This window comes from Scomber japonicus, chromosome 19, assembly GCF_027409825.1.
Source record: "Scomber japonicus isolate fScoJap1 chromosome 19, fScoJap1.pri, whole genome shotgun sequence".
NCBI classification, from domain to species: Eukaryota; Metazoa; Chordata; class Actinopteri; order Scombriformes; family Scombridae; genus Scomber; species Scomber japonicus.
The window spans coordinates 16169601-16194245 of NC_070596.1; the positions used below are offsets into that span (position 1 = coordinate 16169601).

At 40.3% G+C, this 24645-nt stretch overlaps 1 protein-coding gene across 2 annotated transcripts; it reads right to left on the minus strand.

The window, feature by feature from the left end:
* Positions 1-615: 615 nt before the first annotated feature.
* On the minus strand, positions 616-23373 carry LOC128380226 (nipped-B-like protein B). 2 transcript variants are annotated; one of them, XM_053339958.1, is made up of 47 exons: positions 23092-23373; positions 21576-21724; positions 20746-20911; positions 20241-20341; positions 17996-18104; positions 17761-17909; positions 16557-16778; positions 15890-16402; positions 15191-15784; positions 14162-15136; positions 13865-13960; positions 13551-13694; positions 13223-13294; positions 13021-13110; positions 12827-12927; positions 12617-12703; positions 12277-12508; positions 10858-11009; positions 10680-10760; positions 10463-10563; positions 9844-9973; positions 9665-9747; positions 9384-9516; positions 9125-9268; positions 8941-9027; positions 8628-8836; positions 8433-8535; positions 8249-8347; positions 7732-7878; positions 7131-7265; positions 6937-7035; positions 6785-6838; positions 6542-6650; positions 6290-6426; positions 5956-6096; positions 5735-5828; positions 5299-5453; positions 5125-5215; positions 4797-4970; positions 4490-4680; positions 4263-4370; positions 3917-4117; positions 3422-3568; positions 2941-3299; positions 2680-2854; positions 2054-2239; positions 616-1615 (listed from the first exon to the last, which is right to left on the minus strand). In XM_053339958.1, exons 2-47 carry the CDS (start codon positions 21637-21639, stop codon positions 1256-1258), a joined length of 8100 nt encoding a protein of 2699 aa, XP_053195933.1. In that variant the 5' UTR covers positions 21640-21724; positions 23092-23373; the 3' UTR covers positions 616-1255. The 2 variants fall into 2 exon arrangements, with proteins under 2 accessions (XP_053195933.1, XP_053195931.1); XM_053339956.1 differs by having other exon boundaries at positions 14162-15784.
* Positions 23374-24645: the final 1272 nt, after the last annotated feature.

Sequence of the window (24645 nt, forward strand, 5' to 3'; positions counted from 1 at the left end):
CCCCAGGCTATCAGTTGTAACTTTTCAAGTGAAAGCTGGTGTCAAGTTTTGGTAATATAGATCGGAGACAAAGAAAATGCACAGGATCATACTAGCAGAGATGGGCATTCCTTTTAAAAGGTGCCCTGATCGGCTTTTCATCACATTATTCAATCAAACAGAAAAGGTCAGTCCAGTACATGTGGTGCTTGCATCAGTGTGCACTTGGGTCTAACGTTTTCTATTAAAATGCAGACAGTCTTTTGGTGAACAGAGAAATTGGCTGCAGGGCAAGGTCTGAGAGATTTTGTTGGGTTACCTGCCAGCTGCTGACATTCACATCCTCAGTTATAATCAATCGCCTAAGAAGATCTGGTATTTTGCTTCAGAGACCTTTTTAAAGGAGGCAAATGGGCCCCTGAAAATGAATGCCTGAGTTTAACCACTGCTGGTAAAAGCCTTCTATGATTTGCTCCAGACACACACACATACAAGTGAAAACCTCACAGTACAGGCAAACAAAGACAGAGCCTGATGATTAAAAAAAAGATGCATGATGCATTGTGATGAAAAAAGCAAACAAAACAAGCGCAAACAAGTAACAAAGACGTAAGAAAAATTTATTGCAGTATTTGTTTCACCAGAAGTGCTGAGGATCACTTTCTTCTTGCTCTGTGTTCTACTGTATAACATCAAATTCTATATTAAAAACAATATATCTTCCCCTGCATATAGGCATTGATACTGCACTGCTTTTAACATAAGTAAATCATTTCAAAGGTACTCCATTACAGTGTGGGTAAACAACAAAATGTTTGAAACAAGAAAAAAAACAGTTCAAAGTTGTTGGAGCTCAGGTTAAGTGAATAAATCCATCTGGTGCTAGTTTAAACTCCAAAAACACTTTATTAAGAACATCATCAATACACTAATTTCCAACATTCACTTTATTCTTTTTTTTTTTTTTTTTTTTACAGAATTATGTTCAGATATAAACATGTGTTTAGTTAAACTATGATACAGTGGGAGTAAAAATCAAACAACCGAGTTGCTGCACAACAGCGAAGGAACTCCCACACAATGTTTTCCCAAACATTTCCTTCTTGTGTTTTTCTTGTGTTTAACTTAAACATGCCCATGTTTCCAACAGATCAGGGTTCACAATACTTTTCCTCTATCACGTCCTTAAATATAAAGAGGTTTCGTCTTTTTCTCTGCTTGTAACATATTGGATCCACATAGATTTGGCTGTGAGGGGATTCTGTCTGTCAGTTGATTAACTCTTAGTCCCCTCCTTGGCAGCATATAGCGCCCGTAACGTATGTGCCACTTTGTTCGTAAGCTTTTGTCCACTTGTCAAGGAGATTTTCTTGTAAATAATGTCCGACTCCTTGATCGTATCAACCCAAGGCACCTTTTTGCGACCATCCCGTTTCTTTGCCTCAGCCCAGGGCCCAGAGTAACTTCCAGACATCCAGTGTATACTGTAGCCACCTTTGGTCTTCTGGATGACCCTAGCAATCTGTGGTCTGTCTTTGTATTTGGGGCGGCAGATGGCAACGACGTCCCTGGCTTCCACTGTCTCATTCATGTGACCTGAATCCTCTGTGGAATCCCCGCCTTTCCTTGGTTTCCGCTGTGGATGAAAGCAGGGGGGTGTTAGTGCCTTCACATGAACCCTTTTTACACAGGATGCATCACATCAGCACTTTGCATGTTTGAGTTAATCTCACTGCAACAATGAAGAGAAAGTTCATTTTTATTTTACATGGTCAACCCATATAAATGTCTCATTGTTTACACAGTATGTCCCAATGAGGGTCACAATTTTGTACATATAACAATTATTTATTTATTTCATCTTTTTTTTTCTTATGTTGGACTGTTGATATGCAGGTTTCCCCCTTGTGACTTTGTTCTTCCCAAAACAATGAGTGTCCTCTGTTGTGGATCTTAAATGTGATATCTACATGACCTCACTAAAGCAGAATATACATGTAGAAATTGTGTAAAAGGTAACATTAAAATGCTATGAGTAACAACCTTATATTTAACTCCTTAAACGTATTCTTACCACGGGAGGATCTTCATCCTCACTGTCGTCATCATCTGACTCCACTGTAGTATGGTTATTGTGGTTGTGGTTCTGGGGTTTTGGGCCCCTGAGTAGCGAAGAAATGGCTTTATTTCTAGCATTGGCACTTGCTTCGCCCTCCTCGTCCTCTTCATCGCGATCCAAGTGCTCCATCAGTACCTTGAACTATGAGAGATAAAACAAGGCTTTAAGTCAGTCTACGTTTACATGGACCTTAATATTGCATTAATAATCATAATAATAGCCCAATCAGAATCAAAATGCTTCATATACCCACCTCAATCAGAAAAGGGAATTTCCAATTGGATTGAGGAAGGTAGGGTAAAGTTTTGATAATTCATTCAATAGTAAAATATTAGCACTTAATAACCATGTAAACGCTTAATCTGATTGTTTCTCTCTGGTTGGAATAAATATATTCGAATGTGCACGTACCCGGCTACTGTTAACTCAAAAAGTACTCTAGTACTACTTACTTGACATTGAATGACAGATGACAAAATACAGTAACTGGCATCATATGGTCTATGAAAACCTCAAACACCTTGTGTGTACTGAAAAAAACCCCTCAAAACTTTATGAATGAGAAAATGCTGAATGCTTACATCCAAGTACTGTTTCACAATATTCCTCTTGGTCTCGTAGCTGAGAGTCCTGTTGGCTAAATCAGCCTTCAGGAAATCCAGCGTCTGTCGAGGGTTGAAATGCACCTTAGATTTCCTGTTCACTGCCTTGTCATACACTTTGGCAGACTCTGTTGGTGAGTACTTCTGGATTTTGCTGTAATGCCAACAAAAAGTTCAGTTGAGTTTGTCATGTAGTAGTTAATAAAACATGTGTCCACTGGCATTTTTTACATAACCTACCTGTCTGAGAAGCCATACAGATTCTTCAGATGTTGTTTGAGCACAAGCAGCAGCAAGATACCCTGAGAAGCACTGGCGAAGTCCAGCAGAGGGTTTGTGTTTTCAGGTAGACGGTCCATAATTGCATCTTCATCTTCCATTTCGGAGTCAGAATCTGTTTTCTTTCGCCTGTGGACCACCTCATCTTCCTCATCGCTGCTGCTGCTGCTGCTGCTGGATTCACTACTGCTGTCCTCGTCGTCATCATCATCCTCAGAGCTGTATTTCTTCCTGTGAGACTTCTGCTTCTTCTTTTTCTTCTTCTTCTTCTTATTCGGCTTCGTCTTCTTTTGACGCTCAACAGGCTCTTTCAGTAAAGACTACGCAGAAAACAAAATCACTCAAATACAGGACAACATGAACACAAGCCTGGATATTCATCTCATGATAAACAAAATCTACTATGAGTGAAAAGTCATACAAATTAAACAAAGCTTCTCACCTCCTTGAAAGATTGGGCCAGATTGCTACCAGAGACAGACAGAGTAATGTCTATATGGTGCATGATGAAAAGAGGTTCCTCCTGGGTCTGGTATGGGAAGCAGGCCAAGTTGTCTGCTATGAACAGCAGCCTGTTCACCTCTGTTTTCTGCAAGAGACAACACTCCATGGTTTAAACTAACTGTTCATGACCAAGAATATTGTCCACTTTCTGAGCACTGATCAATTGACTGATTCATATGTACAATTACACTGATTCACACATGAATTAGGCAAAATGACAATGTGTATGACCAAAATGTATTCTGTGTCTATTTCTGTCCCTCTTGCATTGAGGATCTAACCCACTGCCGCTGAAAGACAGCCAACATCTTCATGCCATGCTGCCGTATAAACACACTTTAGTTTGGATCCACTTTGAGCAGCAAAACTAGTAATTGGGTGCATGATTAAAGATACACAAATCCACAAATCTGACAGACGGAGGTGAACTTACAGAGCTATCATCAAACAGGTTGAGCAGGGAAATGAGGAAAGCCCGTCTATGTTGTCGGTTCCCGCGGACCAAAGTGTAAAGATGAGAGCAGAGGGCCGCATCTGTGTCATCGTGCCGAACACCTCGGACCACTGGCTCTTTGCTGCCAGCTATGGCCTGTTGTACCTGATGAGACATCTTCAACCCTGCTACGGCTTTCATCTGTGAATTCACAAAAAGATACAACTCCTTATGTAGACAGAATGATAATGTTTGTAAAACTTACAATTAAGCCTTCATCTTGGTCGACAACATGTACAGGCGTGCAGAGTATATTATTCATTAAAATTCTTCATAAAACACTTACATGGATGAAGCCGGAATATTTCTTGTCAATCTCCACCAGCTGTTGATCAGCCTTGTTCTTCATGGTTGGCTCGGGGTCTGTTCCCATGGCAATCAAGTAGGGCACACACTAAAAAAAAAAAAACACACAGAAGTCTTGAGATGCATTCAAAATAACAGTGTCATCGGGTGATAAATAAAATCTGGTAATCTTCATCAGAGTATGGTGGAGTGAGACTGTGAATTTACCTGTACAGGATGGATGAGGCCCTGGCTGAGAGTCAGAGTAATGACACTAAGTGAAAAGTGCCGCACAGTGGACTGCGTGTGGAAGAAGGACTCCAGCACCTGCTTCAGGTAGATCTGCATTATAGAACTGCTCATGCCTGATGAGATGTCCCCCATTTCCTTCAGATCCTCTTGCTTAGCTTGGTTCTTCCCTGAAATAAACAAAAATATCCCCCTGGCCAGTAAGTGGATGAAAAGTGCATGAAAGTGCATCAAATGTAGAACACAGAGTGATAATCATAGGCAGAGATGGGTTTGTTAAACTCACATTCACGGTCAGCCTCCTGCATTCGATTGTCCTCCTCCTGTAGGTAGGTCTGCAGGTTTTTTAACACCTGGATCTTCAGACCAACCAAACTGTTTTCATCTGACAGGGTATTGTTATAGAGAACCTTCACATCCTGCACAAACATGAGCTCTGGGTGCATGATGAACTGGAAGCCTTGAGACAATGGAAATAATTTAAATGCAGATGTCATTACCAAAGAAGCTAAAATCAAAGATAAAGGTCAAATATAAACATGAGAGCTGTCAATGATACATGACATTATATAGTGATTACATTTTATGTTAAAATGACATTAGGTGCAATATACCTAGACCTATGATGGCCTTGATCTGGACCTCCTCATCTTCATTAGTGGTGAAGTACAGCAGAAGCTCCAACACTTTGTCCTTGATGACAATCTAAGAGACACAAACAGAGTCTTCAAAACGGGTTCTACAGCAGTTCTGTGCACAACATTTAAGCGCCGAGTGCTGGTGTCTACCTTGCTGGCGCCCTTGAACTCCTCTTGGTCAAAATCAAAGTGTCGACACAGAGCCCCCACAGTAAACAGTGAGCGCAGCAGAGTGGGTTTGTTAGATACCAGAGTGGAGCTGCTGGGATCCTCTTGGTGCTGGGTCTTGAGTTTTGCCAGAGCTCCTACAAAATGATTCACAGAGGCAATTAAAACCTAAGAAACAACTGCTCCTTTTGTTGTTCTAGTTCACACAATGAACTTAATCAAACAATCTGGACCGTAAAATACATGTTCAGTGCTCTTATTTATCTTTATTTGAAATTAGATGAATGTGAACTTTAAATGTAACCATTCATTGGAGTTGAATGATCAGGCTATATATACTATTCATTTTGATTTTACATTATTTTAAGCCTTTTCCACTTCAAGTTGTGTGACATTTCTGAAAAGGACAAATCCTCACCGTAGTAACGATTGAAACAAGCCCAAACAAACTTGTAGTTATGTGTGACCTTGTTCACAACAGCACCAAGACAGCTTACACAGTGTTGGACAACCTGATAAGAAAACACAACAAATAATATAATGATACTGTTTGCTCAGAAGAAGTAGTTTTGCATCCATGTTGTGCATGATTTTTGAGAACTATCTTTGAAAGCTGTGGGCTGCAAAACTGAGACTGACCGTCATGCCATATTTGATGATGAGCTTCATCAGATCTTCTTCAAGGGTGGTGAGGAAAGTCTCGCTTGGAAGCTCCATCAGAGGTATGACCAGCTCCAGGATCTTGGCCACGTTACATATCACCATGAAGTCATTCTGAGTCTGAAATGATCATTCAGAAGCATTGAAAGATAACGGTGAACAACTGTGTTGAACACTTGTGTTTTTATTTTCCTGCCACTAGATGGAGCCACAGCACAACATAAAAGTAAGTGTTCAGTTCTGTCCATTCCTCTTACTGTCAGGCAAGTAAAAAATGATACACCAATAATTAACAAGATGACAAGATCCTTACATTGCACTTGGTGGTCAAGTAGGGCTGCATAGTCATGGCATGTTTGACCATTAACTGTGGTCTGATCTTGCTGAACAGGTATAGAGTGGTGATGCATGCTACCAGGCGACCTGAGTTGACCCCTTTGTCCTCACAGTCTGTAATGCAAACACAGATAACAATGAAATTTGTCTCAGCATGTTAATGGTTAACACATGAACAATCATTTTGTAAGCAAACACACGCATACATTAATTTGCAACATGCATGTACCTGCGAGAGACTCCTCATATTTCAGTATGTGTTCAACTAGATTGTCCACCAACTGAACGCAAGCTTTCTTTGCAGGTTTGTACGAAGCGTTCTCTTCTGACTTCAGTAGCTGAACATTTGCAGGACATACAGCAGTCAAATAAGATGCAAAACAAAATATAAATATAAATAAAACAAAACAAAATAAAACACAATAGCTGTTGCTGAGATTTAAAAAAAATTCATACAAGTTGAACAACTTACATTTTGGAGAAGCTGCTCAAACCAGTCATAGCCTGAATCTTTACATGCCAACACCTGGAATGAAATCAAAACATCTCTTAAGTTAGATTATATCAAACACCAAGATATTTCTGACACATTAATGTATTTTCACACATCCAGATAGTACGCACCACATCTGTGATGTTCAGGATCTTTCTGGTCAGGGCATCTTTGTCATGACTGGGCGTGGGGGTGAACCAGAGTTTCTGGAATGTCTCATTCACCAGTTTCTGTAGGGTCAAAGATGTTTAGGTATATTAAAAGTTTTCTTAAATGCTAGAATCTGCCGCTTGTAAGAGGCTTTTGAATAAAAACAAATGCAAACCTTAATCCCTTCCTCATCATTGACCCTTCGGATCATCCTGACACACATCTCAGTGATCTTGTGGAAGTCTGGCTGCTCCAGGCAAATATCCCGTAGGATCTTAATGACTCTCTTCCGCACACTAATACCTGTGTCCTGTGAAAAGACAAAAACAGCTCAATAAAGACTTAATATAAAATTGCTTCTTGTAGTTACACTAAATGTAGTTTAATTTAATAGCAAAATATCAATATGTTAAGTTAGAAAAGTGAAAAAATACAGTTTTTCCTCAAACTGTATTATTATGTGATTTCTAAACTGCACTTTTGATGGTTGCAGTTCTTAATATGATCTTTAGGTGGCACTGTGGGGTAAAGCGACTTTAACCTCAGCTGAACTTGTGCACTTTAAATGAACTTTCAGGTCAGAGTTTGAGAAAAGTAAAGTGCAAAGTTCTACTTGAGTCTGCATTATAATAGACATGACTTGTTCATTTCTACTAACTCCTGAGAGGGAACAGGATGTGATCAGTTTACATTTTTACCACAAGAACAGATCCCGTGTATGATAGGGAACCTCACAAACAGGTGTCAAAAAGTCAAAGAAGGGAAGCTTAAATTACCAATATCCTTTCAATGAGCATGTCATAGTACTGCTCAATGAGCTGAGGTCGACTTAGCACAAAACGGCCGAGGAGCTCTACAGCTGCTTCTCGCACACTGGTGGAGTTGTCCATGAGGCGACAATGAACCCCACGCTGCATATCCAACTGAAAAACAAAGATGGAAAATCAGTCAAGCACAGTTACACTTTACTAAACATTATGGCTGCCTGTGTGACTGCAGTGATTTAGCACAATTGTCTGACAACATCATAACACTATTGTCTGTTAGCTTTAGGAAACAGGCATTCAAAAAATATTTTCTGATATTCTATAAATCAAATAATCAGAAGATTAATCAATAATGAAAATAATCATTCACTGAGCAGCTTCAGTCAACGATCAGTGTCTACACAGGAAGCGTTCAGGAACAGCACTGAGTGTAGGTCACTTGCATTTTGGCAGTGATGAAAACTCAACACACTTTGTTGTCACAGTAGTTTTGCACGTAAAATGCAAGAAATTCTGCGTGATTTACCCGTGCTAGAATACTTGGATCCACCGCCACTACCTCAGACAGACACTTCATGGCTTTAGTTCTGACTGCAATAGCACTCTCACCCAGAACTCTCAGAATCTATACAGAAAGACACACAGAGAAAAAAGGTTACTGACAGGCAACATAATCTAATCTCTCACACTTTATGTGAAATGAATAGTACCTGTGATAAATAAATATCAAAGCTCTGTGCAAATGGCCTCATAGAGGCCAGATATCTGACAATCAGACAGGAGTCCTCATAGTCTACTGTGTCAGAGTTTGACCTGAAAGAAAAGTGAAGAAGACAGTTAGGATAGGTCAACAGGTGAAAAGCGTAACAAATTAGCGCAGTGATACAGAGAGAAGTAGTATTTACGTCAGAGAATTGAAATGTGATTGTGAAGTCTTTATCTTGCGGAGGAATTTCTTTCGTGCTTCAGCCCTCTGCATAATTTCAGCAGTTGAATCATCATCCCTGGAATGACCTTTCCAATCATCGTCTTTCTCATTTTGAGACTTCATCGCTTTGTCTGCCTCAGTTGTTGTGTCCCTGAACCACTGAGCGATGTAAAACTTCCTTGCAAACTGGATGAAACAAATACATGCATACTTAAACTATGAACATTTTGAGGTATAATGCAAAGACTGTAGGTATGTGAATGCATGTGTATGTAAAATGAAACACTCACCACTAAAGATGTGTCTTTATCAATGTTTTCATTTAGATAGTCTAGCAAGGCTTTCTGGAGTTGTTGGGTCTCATCATTGCCTGGAGTCTGTGAGGAGAACAATAAAGAAGGGGCAACTCAAAAGTAGTTCAACAGCACTGTTGATGTAAAGGTGCTTAAATAATTCTGTAATTATTGTGTCTACATGTTCGAGGATGCGGTTAATGGCCTTTTGGTCCATCTTGCTTGTGACAGCATCTTTACGCAGGCGAGAAGCAACAGTGCCGAGGTAGTCCAGTGATGCCACCCTGAGCGCCATTTCTGTCTGCTTGTTACTGAACTGGTGCACCTGGAGTACAGGAAGAGAGGAGGGGAAATATTACAGCAAAAAAAAAAACAAGTAACTGTATCTGTTTCACAAGATAATAACTGATGACAGATTTGGACTAAAGGATTCTGCTCACCAAAAGCCGGCCGAGTAAACTGAGCAGCAGTTCAGCTGCAGGCCACTCAGGCTTGTTGACTGTTGACAGCAGGTCGTGAACAAAGTTCTCAAACAGGGGTCTGTAGTCCTCCTCTCCTTGCTTACTGCCACATCTGCCACATACAGAATAAGAGTCAATACAATCTTTTAGATCAATGTATTTTTGAACATTGAACCAGTTAATATTACAACACCCTATTCTGTGGCCAGGATAACACATGAAATACATGTTGTGAGGTTATAGCAGGAAATATTACTTACTTCTTGAGAAACACTGATAGGAAGTTCTGAGCCGTCCTCATGGCAGTTTCATAAGAATTTGTGATGAGGATATCTTTGTCCACCTTGAATAATAGCAAACAAAATATAAAAGAATTTGTGAATCAAAACATTTGTCAGATAAATACTATTTCTATATCAGCTGAATCCCCGGTCCATACCTTCTTATTATGTTCATCATCTACGTCCCTCTCAGAGGGGAGCTGTACCACACACTGGATGAGCTGAAGAACCAGAGCTGTGACCATCTGAATATACAAGGACTCTCCAACCGAATCACTGGTGTTTAGCCTGGTGTATGAGGAGTATGAGGCATAGTTAACTAAGCAATGCAAAAGTCTTCAATAACACATTGCTTTCATTTATACTAACTTCAAAGATCCCGTCCACACACTTGCTTGTCCCTCCATGAAACATTTTGAATTGAAAATTAAGTATTGCTCATGTCAAAAGTTTATTTGCTGCATGCCAGATGTCTCCTACTTCACTGTGAAGTCCATTCGCAGTATAAATGCACTGAAGGCTCAATGCTTTTGTGAAAGCTGAATATTGCACCATAATTGGATCCAAACTGGTTGTGAGGTCACAAATCATGGTAGGAACCTCAGATTTAAAGTAAGCACAGAGAAATGTTCCACTTTCAGTAAATGAATGTGAAGCACGCTCCTAGCTCTGCACATCATTCTACACAGTGAAACTCAAACATCAAATTGAAGGAACAAGAAGAAACACACAATTTTGCCTGGAGGGGAACTTAATATTCACTTAAGATGTAGTTACCTAAAGTTCCTGAGGCTGCGTTTGCTAGTAGGCAGTCTAGCCAGGGAGGTGAAGATTTCTTCAAGAATGAGCTGCCTGTGCTTCTCGTAACGAGAGAACACCTGAGGAAGAATAAAATGCAGTTTACCAAATCAAAGTATAGCAATAACTTGTCATAAACACAAATAATCTGAGGCAATAGCATAATTTACTTCTAAAACTACTAAAATCAACTTACTGCTGTCACAAGTGTGATGGCACACAGTTGCAGTTCATTGACATTCTCCACAAAAAACGGTGTAATACCAAGATTGGACACCTAAACATGGGTGACAAAAGAAGTCAGATATGTTACAAGTTTTAGAGTCAATGATGTCATGAACTTTAATGACATCAACCCAGATTCAGAATCTCACTTGTAGAATGGTCGTGTCAGTTAACAGCTGGATCTCCAGGAGCTCCGACATGTTGCTGACAATGTCACACACTTTGTTGTAAAGTGTGACAACCACCTTCTGCTTATGGGTAGAACACTTTGCTCTCTTGGCCTTTGAGTTATGACTGCCACCTTGGAGAGTAAGATAGCGAGAAAGGAAAAGATAGGATAAAAATAAGTAAAACACTTAATCTTTTAACACTTTATTTCATAGAATAGTACTTAAACGTGTCAGATAATCTTTCCTTGGAAAAAGAGTGATAGCCCCAAACTTTAGATGATGAACACGTCTTCAGTAATTTATGCATGCTAAGAACAATGGTCACTTCCAGGTAGTAAACTGGGAGTTCATTTGAATTGCGGAGAAAGCAGAGATTATTTCTATTGTCATTTTTAGCTGTACCTGTAATGTTTAATAACAGTTAAACACAGTGGTCCAACCTACATTTCCGCTGTGCATATTTCATAAACTGTTTTGCTTTGGTAGCAGCTCTGAGTGACAACTCACCATTGGTCGGATTAACTAGTGGCTGCCTTTGTCATAATGGGAAGCCAATTACCACTACTTTTGTCATTTATACTTACTCATGGTTACTTCAGTCAAGACCACTTTTCACAAAGAAAACTTTTATTGCTATTTGTACTTCTACTTATATTTGACGGTATGGCTCTGATCTGGGTGAGCAGCAGCAAAGACCGCAGGTGCAGAACAAAGCAGGCAACAATGACAACAGAACGACATTGTTTGAGTCAGACAAAGCATGTAAAGAGGAGCTGGGGGGACAGTGGGCAAGCAGCTTGCAGAGGAAGTAGCATGGCTAGGCAGACTGTAACAGCTTTAAATAAGGCACCTTGTATACGATTTGCTAAGTGAACATATAGAAAGAATCAGCTGAGCTATCAGTTGATATAGACTGCTTGAGATCACTTGCTATCAGCTGATGTAGCTGGGTTTGTGAGCAGAGCATGACTTCATGCCTGAACAAACGCTATGCTCAGCTTTTAATTACTTTTTTCTACTTTTTTTACTGCTCATACTTACTTACACATACACTTTTTTGTTTACCTCTTTACTTTCTTAACTGACATTTATTTTTGCTCCACTCCATTAAATTGTATGAATATGACACAAGGATTTTCTACCTGGAAGTTATTGTAAACAAATATTGTGATTGGTCTATATACAATTTTGTTATTAGTTAATCCCTGAATCTATTGAAATTGCTCTCAATTTTGATTGCTCAATAGTACAGATATACATTTAAGGCATGATAGATTTTTTTAAAAATAAAGCCTAAAAAGCTTGTCAAATTAGTACATTTGCACACATTTTTAAAAAATGCTTCTGGAAAGCACTATCAGTCTACAACTTAGAAGAACAGAATAAAACAGTGCTGACCTCCGTGTGGATCCAGTCTGTAGGCCGGGTCATACTGAGGGTACAAAGAGTTCTGCAGATGGAACTTGGTATACTGCAGCACCCTCTCAATCACATCCTCTATATAAACAACCTTGGGCATGCGTGGAGATGTCATGATGTTAAGTGCAGTCAGGCAGGCATCAGCAGACTTTGTCACCCGCTCTATGATCAGGTCACGCCACAACCGCTCCTCATCCATGGAATCATTACCCTACATATTCCAAAAGCAATTAGTATGAAAATGACATAACTTGCTGAAAAGCTCTAAAATAACATTGGGTAAATTAGGTAACAGAATAAAAGCAGGCTGATAACTTACATGATTCATTAATGTGGAAAGTTTGACACTGTCCCGAATGTTCTTCTCCAGGATATTCAGAATTTTCACCAGTTTCTCAGATGGAAACTGTCAATCAAACATGGTTACTTTAACAACGATGTAGCTGTGAATTGATGGATTTTGACAGATTATATATATATGTATTATTGTAAAAATGATTGTACCCAGGTGACAGTGCACTTCTCTTACCTTGTTAAAGATGCCCATAGCTTTAATCTTAGAGGAGTCGCTGCCTAGCTCGCCCAACTGGTGTTTTCCAAGCAGGAGTTCTTCAGGTATCTCATCATCATCTGCGTGAGGGCACAAAGTTATAATGTTGATATTTTTCAAACTTACCACTTGGACAAACATCAGGAGCTTTGGAAACTGCATTTCATGTTTACCTGCACCACTGAAGTCTGCATCTTCAAGACTTTCAATAATGTTGTCCACGCTGGCTGTGAATCTCTTAAATGTGGAAGAGTCCAACTTTTCTGTTAAATAAATGTAAACAGATAAATAGATTTTTGTTTTAAATGTAGTTTTTATGTCATAATAAAATCAATTATTATTATTACTATAGAATTCAAAGTATTAAAACAATACCCTCTAGTGTCATCTTGGAGTCGTACGCCTTTCTGTTTTTTAGTTTCTCCTTTTTCTTCAGTTTTCTGGCAACTGAACAAAAAGAAAACACATCTGTAAAATCTTTGACAGAAACCCTCAAGCACTTCATATTTGATAGAGAAGGACTTGGTCCAGTAACCCAATTATCCTGGAAACTGGTCTGACTGTTCATGAGATTCAGATAATTTGAAAGACAGCTGTCAGAAATGAAACCTAATATTTTATATCCATTTTCTGAAGATGAATATTATTGAATATATTTGACTTAACCAAAGTATTTATCTTGCCTATACAGAAAAAGACTCACCATCACTTAGGCTTGGAGGTGGAGTGTCTTCATCTGAGTCGTCTGAGATCCTTTGGCGGTGATGACCACCCGACCGGCGAGAACCTTTCTTCTCCTCCTGTTTCCATGACTTGTCGTGTTCTTTCTTGGGCTTTTTCCTTACATCTGAAACAAAAAAAGAGAGGGTCAGAAAAATATCAAGTTTTTGCAGAGCTTTCAGTACTTTAACAACTAAAACATTTCAAACACTTTTGTTGTTTGCGTGTTTGAGTATAATTGGACTACTCTGGTGTGTATGTTTAAATATTGTGAATAGTTTTAGGTTTAAAGCTCACACTCATTGTCAGAGTTGTCTTCATCCTCTTCATCGGAGTTGGACTCAGCGTACTTGGGTTTCTTACTGACCATACTGTGCCTGCGCTTGTTTGACTCTGTAAAAGCACAAGTGGTGAGTGAACTTTGAGAAAAGTCGAATCTAAAATTCAAAAGTAGATAGAATCATTTAATGACTGTGATAGTAATTATTCCAAGTAAAAAAAAAACTAACCCAACAAAGTCATATTGCACATATACATCCCGTGCAGTTCTGTGTGCATATTTTATGTACGTGAATGAAATAAAGTAAATCATACCTTTCCCTGATTTTTCAAAAGAGGACAAGTTCCTGGATTTGGAGCCGTGTGTATCCCTGCTTTCCTTAATGATCTTTTTTACCTCATCGACACTTAGTTTCTTGAGCACAACAACAGGCTTAGCTCCTTTGTTAATGTTCTCTACCAGCGACACTCTCTCCAGTCTGACCCGGGGTTCGCTCCAAGCCTCCGCCACTTTTTTGGGAATTGGGGGATCTTTGTCTTTTCCATCCCGTTTAAATTTTGGAATCACAAAGTTCTTCAGACTTCCTGACCTTCCACCCAGCAGGTATGAGGGGAACACACTAGGATTTATCTCAAAGGGATGCTGTTTATTCCCAGTTTGGCAATTACTGCGGTCATCCCCGCTTTTCCTCTCTTCCTTGTGTTGGGGATTTTGAAGGCTGGAACTATCTGTCCTCTGTCGACCATTGAGGTCAGTGGATTTTCTGCTTCCGTCTTGTTTCACTCTAGGGCTTTCGGCTTTAGCATGCCGGTCAGGAGAATGTTGGTGTCTGTTGCCGTTTTCTTTTGACAGCATCTTGTGTTTCCTTTCCCTATCTTTGATTCTTTCTCTATCTCTGTCCTTATTCCTCTCTTTATCTTTGTCCTTATCTCTGTCCTTATTCCTCTCTTTATCTTTATCTCTATCTTTGTCCTTATCCCTTTCCTTATCTTTGTCTTTATTCCTCTCTTTTTCTTTGTCCTTATCCCTATCCCTATCTCTTTCCTTGTTCTTATCTTTATCTCTACCTTTGTCCTTATCCCTATCTCTTTCCTTATCAATAACCTTTTCTTTATCTTTATCTCTATCCTTATCCTTATCCATATCCTTTTCTTTATCTCTCTCCTTAACCCTATTTCTATCCCTGTCCTTAATCTTATCTCTATCTCTATCCCTGTCCTTATCCCGATCTCGATCCTTGTCCTTATCCTTATCCTTATCTCGGTCCTTGTCCTTATCCTTATCCTTATCTCTGTCTGTGTCCTTATCCTTATCTCGATCTCTGTCCTTATCTCTATCCTTACCTATGTCATCTACCTGTTTGGAATTACGCTCTGCCTTGCTCATGGTTTCAGGAGCCTCAGGTTGGCTGAGATGGGATTTGTGACTGTTGTGGTTCTTCTCCTCTTTGTGCCGCGAGTCTGAATGTCTGTCGTGTTTCTGCCGTGGTGTGTCTGATCGTTTGCCATCTGAGTGTCCCTTGCTGCTTGGTCGGTGCTTAGATTCCCGTCGGCTTTCCTGCTTCTCTTTAAGGGTTTCTGGTTGGACGTCTGTGCTGGACTTCTTGGAGTTGTCAGCATGCTGTTTGATGATGCCGGGTCTGTTCTCACTAACTTTATCCACCTTTCCGTCTGTCTTTGTCTTTAGGCGCCGCAGGTGGTCCTCGCAGAGCTGCCTTGCTTCCAAGACTACCACAGGCTGTCCTTTCACTCTGCCGGCTTGCTGCAGATCAATACTGACCATTAAAGCAGGCCGGCTAGCACCGTTACTCGCAGCATTCGTCTTCTTGGGTGTCAACTTGCTGCCAGTGTTGCCCCCGTGTGCGGCAGGCCCGTCGCCAGCCTCAGCTCCGGGTTCCTGAGGATACGAGTCTTGCTTCCGTTTCTTCAGTGGCTTGTCTGCAATAAAAAGCACTGTAGCTGAGCCTTACTAAAAACACCAACAAACATCATGAAAAAAATGCAAGAAAGGCACTGGGCAAAGGCAGGCACACAGAAATTCACCTTTATCCTGGACTTCTTTAGACCATCGCTCTCTCTCACTGACTGACTCGCGTTCTATTCTCTCAAAGTCTGCCAGTGCGTCTATCTCGGCGTCATCGAACACAGCCCCACTGATGACTCCAGTCTCCTTGATGTTTGGCTGAACAGGAGCCTGCTGACAGTTTGCCTGCTCCTCGGCACCCAACTTGTGTGACAAGTCATGGGCAGTCCTTGACAACTGATTATTATTCATCAAATCAGTTGCATGGTCCTCAACTGCACTAGGAGAAAGCCCTTTGGATTCATCCAAGTCCGAAGACCTCACTCGGGACAGTTTTAAAGTCAGCCGTGCAGAGTCTTTCAGTGGAGAGCTAACGATATCATACAGGGAATTTTTGTCCATCTGCTCATTTTCCTCTTTGAGCCTTTCTTTCTGCCTCTTTTTGTGGTCAGAAGAGGAGAGGAGCAGGTCGGGTGCTGCAACCGGTGGTAAATCAGGCGGATGTGACTGCATGATAAGAGGAGGTCTTGACCCTGCAGAAACAAAAATATTAATTAATTTTTTTTTTTAAGTTTAAGTGGGCACCAGAGAATTAGTCATGGGAATTAATGAATTATACATTTGATGTCTTATTTTTGATTCTACAAAATGAAGAATATTCAATGACTTGTTGCTGAAGTAACATACATTTTGCAGCCTCTTCACTCCCAGCAGGGGAACACACCGACTGTGGTGATTTAACTGGAAACGAGGCCGCCCTCGTGGAACGATCATTTCCCTCATTTCCCAGTCTGTGAGCCATGTTCATGTAGTCTTCATCAGAATCTGGTCTTGCGTTATGATTGGGTGGGTTACTTGATAGCTGTCCAGAGACTTTGTTGTCATGGATATTTCGGAGACTTCCAGTAACTAAAGCGGAGAGCAATATAAAATCTTCAGTCAAATCTTTCCCACCTTTACAGACAGCTGTGGTAAGTTGTATCATATTACCATACAAGCATCAGCTAAGTTACTAGTAGGGGTGTAACAGTATGTGTATTTGTCCTGAACTGTCATGGTCTAGATGTGACAGTTCAGTGCCTGCAGTCGTATGTATAATAATCTCTGTGGCCCACACAATTATTTCCAAAACAGTTTATTCTTCCCCTAACTCTGACATGTGGCACATTTTGGCAGCGCACCACTTAGCTGTATCATGCTCGTGTGTATGCTAGCCAGCCTGACAAAGTTAGGCTGGTTATTCTGGTTGTCCTGTAGTGTCGCTGCCATCAGAAAGACAAACGAGAAACCCGTGACAAGTGCAAAACTATTATTAAAATATGTTCCGTTTTCACCATAGTGACACAATACCGCATCTTCTATCCCCCTTTCCTCTCTGTGACGGTAAGTGTAAGCAGCATTTTACTGTTGTATCTGCTGGAGGTGGAGCTATTTTCTACTACTGCCACCGTTATATCCACGCTTACTAGTGTTGTTAAAAGTTATGTTAAAGGGCTAGTTATTGAGTATGCTTGCAAAAACAGTACAGGCAGTGTCATTTTAACAGCAAATTACTGTTTTCCTCCAAAAATGTGTTGGAGGGTCAGAGTTCAATTTGAGGGTATGACAGAACACAAGGTTATAGTGTAACGGTTGTTCTGTGGGGGAACGAGGAGGAAAGATGGAGGCTTCTTGTTTGAGGCAGAATGCTCACATAATATATTAATGTAGAAAAAGCACACAGCTATAACAAACTCGTTTAAAGCCAGCAACAGCAGGAAAGAACACAAAATGACGATTCAACTTTTCTGTGACAGTTCTTGTATCAAAAGTTTGCTATTTGCTATTATTCCTAGCAGAGGTGTGGCTGGCTGCTAATTATATGTTTATTCCAACTTAACGTTGCGCTCACCTTGCTGAGTCTGCTGGTGTTGAGAGTAACTGGGTGGACTGTACTGCATGTAGTCAGCAGGACTTTGAGGAGTATAGGGACTGGGTATAGGGCTGTTCTGCTGCGGTACAAATCGAGTTCCTGACCCAGACTGCGGGGATGTAAAGCATCTGTGAGGGAGGAAGACATAGTTTTAGTAGAAAGTACACATGCTTCTACTTTTGTAACATCTGACAGCAAGCTGAAACAGCCTTACCCAGGGGGGCTTTGAGGGACAGTGGTTTGCGGATAGTTTGATGCTGGACTCCCATGCACCTGATTCTGAGACAGCTTATACTGTTGAACCATAGGCTGCTGCCTTACACCTGAGAGATAAAAAATTGATAGAAAAATTTGAATTCATCAAAACAAAGAGCTGAACATGCACAACTCAACACGCAGCACCAAAAACAGAAACTCAGTGATATAGAATTTCTGTTACCAGCTACACTTCTTGAAAAAGGTAGCTCAGGTTAAAGAAAATGCTCAAAAGTGAAATAGAATAACATCTCCAGTGTCTCAAACATCATCTACTGAATAACAACACTGGGTACTACTATGAGACTATGTTCCAAGTAAGCATATTAATGTATTACAATACAGAATGTTTACCAGTTTATTAAGTACACCTGTATAATCTCTTATAATCACATAAATCCCAACTTCCTTTATTCCACCTTTACCATTGTGTCAGAGATGTGTTGATTCAGTTATATGGTCATTCTATTAGACCTTAGTGGTGGTGTGGTATTGGATTGTATTATGTTGAAAGGTGTATATATAATTTTGTGCCCCTGATTTGTGTACTGTAAACTGTAAATGGGGGTGGACAAAACATTAGAAACGCACTTCAATATAATGTTATCCAATACAACACCACTTCTACATGCAGCCACTAAAATGACCATCTAGTTGAATCAAGATCAGTGTCAACAAAAACTGAACATTAAAAGTTTCACGTAGATAGGAAACTTCAGTCATACTGTATAAACGCTGTAATGTATGTATATTTGGCCATGCAGTAGAATACTGTGCAATAATTAGTATGATAATGGTATCCAAAACCTCATAATCATGTTATACTGTGAGGTCATTCACAATGCCTGAACTACTGTCGCTGCATTTCAAGTTTAATCTTGTGTACTTGTAAGTCTTTCTGAAAATAAAACGTGTCACCACAAAAATGATTTGGTATTCAGAGCGATAAAGGAGGAGGTTAGAGCTGCAGGAAAGTAGTGAGGGTTTACCAAGGTGCAAGATTGTGTGCGTACTGTCTGAGGACAAGCACGTACTGAGCACATCTTTGAGGAAGCATTTCACTGGATCAGAAGCACCTAAACTTTGTCTGCTGGCCAAAATCGCCCGAATATGCCTTCTTGAGGCTCATACATCAGTGTTGCTAAAAGATTATTGATCTGAGTGTGTGGTCACTACTACAAACACTTGTGAGGTTTTTTTCTGAATACATGTTTATCTTGCCATTGCCAGCACCTCTAACTAGAGTACACGCTGTGAGCAAAGGTTTTCTTCCTCTTTTATTTCACTTGACACAAAGAATGGTTCGGTATGCAAGTGTGTATGCAGAGTATGTCCTTATTATCCGTAATTGCAAGCTATTGCAGCCACTCATAAAACTTGAAGGATTTCCTGAACAAAGGTTAAAAAGATAACTATGTAAATGTTTATGGCAATTAGTGATATTCTTGTTGATGACAAAACAAATGCAGCTAAGCTTTAAATAACCATGTTTGGATTTTATGTAAAAAAAAAAACCCATCAAAATATTTTTCTGTGATACTTGCTACTCCACAGTTCACACTAATGCTGGGTTAGGGTTTTCCGCGTTATTCAAAGCTAAGCTAACCACTTCTGTCAGTCTTAAATCTTTGAACAAAGCTAGGCTAAATTTGTACAGATTAACAACAGACTTATCTGTGTTTAGTGTTAACATTTCTCTTTACCCCTGGTGATCAGACAAAATAACTAATTAACTAGACCTACTGCACATAAGAAATTCGTAGTCAAGTAGTCACCTAACAGCCCTCACAAACCCCTGAGTCATGCCTAAGAGTAAACTATACAACTGCCAATGATACCTGTGGTTCTCAATTTTTTCTGTAATACCAGGGAAATTACAGGTGAAACTAATAATATAAATGATGGCTCAGTTCCAATAATTATCACAAATCACTGCAGCAATAATAATGTTACTGGCTACACCTGTGTTTGACTGGAAGGTCTTTTCAACTTTAGTTTCACTCCATGTTTACTCACAGTCTGGGAACCACTTGTGTGGTGAAACTAGGAAAGGAAGTGCATCTGAACCAGGAAATACTTAAGTGAATTATTAGTATCAGTGGCAACCAAGCATGTAGCCAAGGAGAGAGCATGCACTGAGCTCAACTGCAGACGATTCAATGTCTCCTCCTTACCACCCCAAACCTTGTACTGGGTTGTCATACTTTTGTCCCTGAAGATATGGGGGTTTCTGGACAGCAAGGTTTGGAGAAGCATTGGCATATCACCCTCAGGTTCATCATTCCCCAAGTTGTCCTTCAACTCTCTAGAAAGAAAACAACAGAACAGTCCTCGGTTAAATTGCAGGCAAGAACTACAGCTCTGCTTCCTTCGAGTCTCAGTTGCCATTTTCAGTGCAGCGTAGACTGGCCTTTCATGATTCTGACAAATACGAGCATGGGTTGACCTATCTCTCTATCCTAGATTCAAAGGTGATTACTGAAATAGAAACAGCAATGTCCAACTTCCCTCATAAAGTAAACAGTGATGTTATTACAGTAAAACGACAATGTATTATACATTTCCACCAAAACTGCTGACATTCAAATTGACGTTCCAATGACTTCTTTCCCTATTAAAAACTATTATTAGACTTAGCATGCCTTTACAAGTTCCCACTCTTAAATAGGTAGTGTAGCAGGCTGTGAGAGACTTGTGAGCGGTACTTACATGTGTTCAGTTGAGACCTGGTTAAGGCTATGTGCCAGCTGAGTCACCAGATTCTCGTCCCGACACACCAGCAGGCTGCTGACCTCTTCGGAGATCCTTCCATTGTAGAGCAGACTCTTTGCAGTGGTGGCAGGCAGAGGGGAAGGCAAGGGCAGCTGGTTCAACACTAAAGGAACGATGGAAAGACAAGTTATCTCGGCTGAGAAATCCGAGGAAGCAGGATAGGAGAGAATAATAAAATTAAACTGTTTTGAAAAAGATAAGGATGTGAATTTAGTTATGAATATGCAGAGTTCCAGACAAAATAAAACAAATTGATTCAAACTTGGAAGACATGCTATTCTGGTTTTCACAGTATATCAGACATTTCAAAGGCCTCAGAATACATGCCAAAATTATATATGCTAAACAAAATGTTGTAACAATATAATTAGCATGATGTCTATCCTTTCATCAAAAGTCCTGAAAATTATAGTAACATCAGAGTGACGAAAGGTCCATCAATTTCTGTACACTTTTACCATTCTGATGCTCTCCAGTGCAATTATCCTGCAATAAATAATATATCTATAATGTGTATACTTTTGCAGAAATCTAGGCCTACAACTGCCCATCTGTTTGAAACATTAACCTCTTAAGCCCTGACTGCCTTGAAATCATTAGTAATAAGAAACATCCCAATTACCAGTATTTAGCCCCTGTTACAACTACAAAGCCAGTCAAATTCAGCCTGCTTAGCAATCAAGTATTCTATGGCCTTGTCGCATCTTGGTTTGAATGTTAGTATTTAGGCTGTGTGAACAGCATTAGAGAGATGATGTTGCACTTACAGTCTGTCAGGCTAGCAATTCCAGCAAGAGTAGTGATGGGAACATGAGGCATATCACCATTCATGCTGAAGATGAGGTCAAGAGGTCGTGTCAATGCACAGGCTGCTCAAAATCACCAATCTCTTCCTATTCCTCACATCTCCAAAATTCTGCAGAGACAAAAAAGGCAACAGACACTCTTACACGATGTTCACTGTCAACAAAGTTGGATGCTATTACAAGCAACACTGTTATTACTATTAAGGGATGGTCAAATATCTTCCACATATCTATAGTGTGCTTCTTCTGGAACGGGGCTTTAAATCTGTGTCATCTCATGAGTGTGCATTATTACAGTGCCAACATAACTGCACTTCTGAGGCAGTTTATGAAGGCCTTATAGCAAGGCTGCTTTGCCTGAGCATGTCTTTGGGTTATTGATTCATGCAGCTTCAGTCAACTAACAGGTACTGATGCTCCAACCATTATGCCCATTTTTTGGTCCTTTTTGTTACACATACACAGCTTCAGTGTGTGCATCAACGTACTCAAGTCGAACATTTTATGTCTGCACAAACATACAAAAGTCAGCTATTTTAGCTCTCATGCGAATACAGTATGTCGTGTATTGCAATTATACCCGGGTAGTGACAAAACTAACGCTATCTCTGCTGATATTATCTCTATAACGTTAGAATAAATTACGAGGCGTTACAATAGTAATCTCTCTCTCTCTCTCTGTGATTATGTCTAGCACGTCTTAACCTCTAACGTTAGCTTGCCTGTGGTTTTATTTTCATTTTGCAAATGAAGCTAACTAAACACAAAAACAAAACAAGCAATTGAAATGAACATTGTTAACGTTACGTATGATGTTATTTCTTTTGTTATAGTGTCAGGTAAGGTTTCCGGGGCTCTCCAAAAAAAAAAAACCCCACAACAGCGACATTAACATTAGCTCGTCTTGACATCAGATGCTGGCTGTATTATTACTCAATTATTACTATTATTTTGTCGTTGTAGGCACTTGCTAAGAGAACGAGCAGCATAACGACGTCTATGAAAGTGACTACAATCAACTCGGGGTTAGCCGGCTAGCAACAACTGGAGATGTAGCCATGCTAGCTGGCTAGGTGTAACGCTAGGTTAAGTTGCCTAAGCTAGCATCACCGGGAGTGCATCAAAGCCAGCTAGCCGTGTGTTGCCTGCTCCGAGACGCTCCTTTCTTTAGCATTCAGGTCGTGTACGGGTTTAGATGTTCACCTCACACTTCCTATGGCCTCCGTCGACGTATCTCTAGCTCACAAAGTGGACCTCGGACTTGCCTAAGGAAGCGTAACCCCGACCCGACGCCAGGGAGGCAGGGGTACAAAGCAAAGACCCCATCACAAATCAAGAATTACCCCCTCCTCCTACCACCTCCCACCTCTTGGCCGCTATCGTCTCCTGTGTGCCTGACAAAGCGGAGAGACTCAGGGAGGACTCACAAATGTCGCTGAAAAGCGGCTGTTATTGTTGAATCTGCTGGTTTATTTACCTCAGGATGTGATGAGAAAGAAGTGGTTCTGGTGGAGGAGGAGGAGGAGGAGGAGGGGGAGGGGTAGGATGGCAGCTGGAGCAGGAGTCTCTAGCTCCCTCTCCGTCCCACGGTTCAAACAGCTCCTCCGAGTAAACAGCTAACACCACGGCAGTGAAACCGGGGGGGTTTCATCTTTCCCACGGCGAGCATATGTGTTGGGAGGGAGGGGGAGGCATCCCCTCAAACCGGCCTTTTAAACACGATTATCCCCAGACAACGTTAAATGTAGGAGGTACTAGTTTATTTTCTAGAGAACCGGAGAAAAGAGGAAAAAAGGAGGGTCCACAGTCCAATCACCTCTCTCTCTCTTTCTCTCTCTCTCTCTCGCTCTCTCTCTCTTTCAAAATGCCGACCGGAAGAATCGTTAAAAGGAATAACTCCCTCAACCGGTGAGGAGCTAAATCATAGCCTGTCTAATGATTGTGACCCTAATATCTAACCAGCTGAGTCCCAGTCTGCACCCCCACAACCCAGCGCCGACCTCTGGGATCTTTGCATGGGGGTCCCGGTGCTGGTTGTTTTGTTTTGTTTTTTAGGTGGTTTCCCCAACAGTGTTTCGTAACTATCATTTATACACGGAAATGATTAAATCCAGTAGTTAAATGACACAAGATATACGTGGCATGCGGGTCTGTGATGTTTACATCTGGATTCTGGAGGTGTGTAACCAGCAGAACTTCAATCTTTCCGTCGTTGTTCTGCATTAACTCATTAACTAGGCGGAATCTAGTCATTAACTGTTACATTATAGGGTTTTTTCTGATCAGGTGTCATTCACTTTTTTTTTTTTTTTAAATCTGTTTTGTGTGTTTAACTGAGGAATGATGTAGGCTTGACATCACAACAAACACATGTACAATTAGCCAATCAGCTGCGTCCCCACAAAAAAAACGTCCCACTTATAGCAAAGCAGAGATCACTGATCACCTGGAAATGCTCTCTCCTCTTTCTCACATGCTCCCAAATGTTCAAGAGGATCATTATTGAGCTTGAGTGTACATATAGCTATTAAAATATTCATAAAGTATAAGTCCATTCAATTGAATTTAATAATGTGAGAGATACCAAATGTTATAAGCAGGTTTTAGTCTCCCTCTAGTGGAGAAATAATAAAAGTTTTTGCAGACAAAAGCAAACTTTTGCTCTCGTGCCTTCTTTCCTGTATTCTGGCATCCTTGTCTTACCCTTTTCAGACTGTGACATTTCCATTATAATTATTCAAAGAAAATATCTATGTAACACAACATTTTAGGTCCAGAGGCAACATAGGATTAAATCAAACGAAAAACAAGACCCAATATAGTGTATATTACGGCTGGGACTGGGTAATATATAAATATTATATTGATTTTGTGATATGAGACTTGATATCGTCTTAGATTTTGGATATCATATATATGGGGTATGATTTTGCAATAAAGTGATATCATTTCCTGATTTTACCAGATTGTTCCAGCTATTCTATTATTTGCCTTTACCCACTTTTTTATTGTATCCACATTACTGATGATT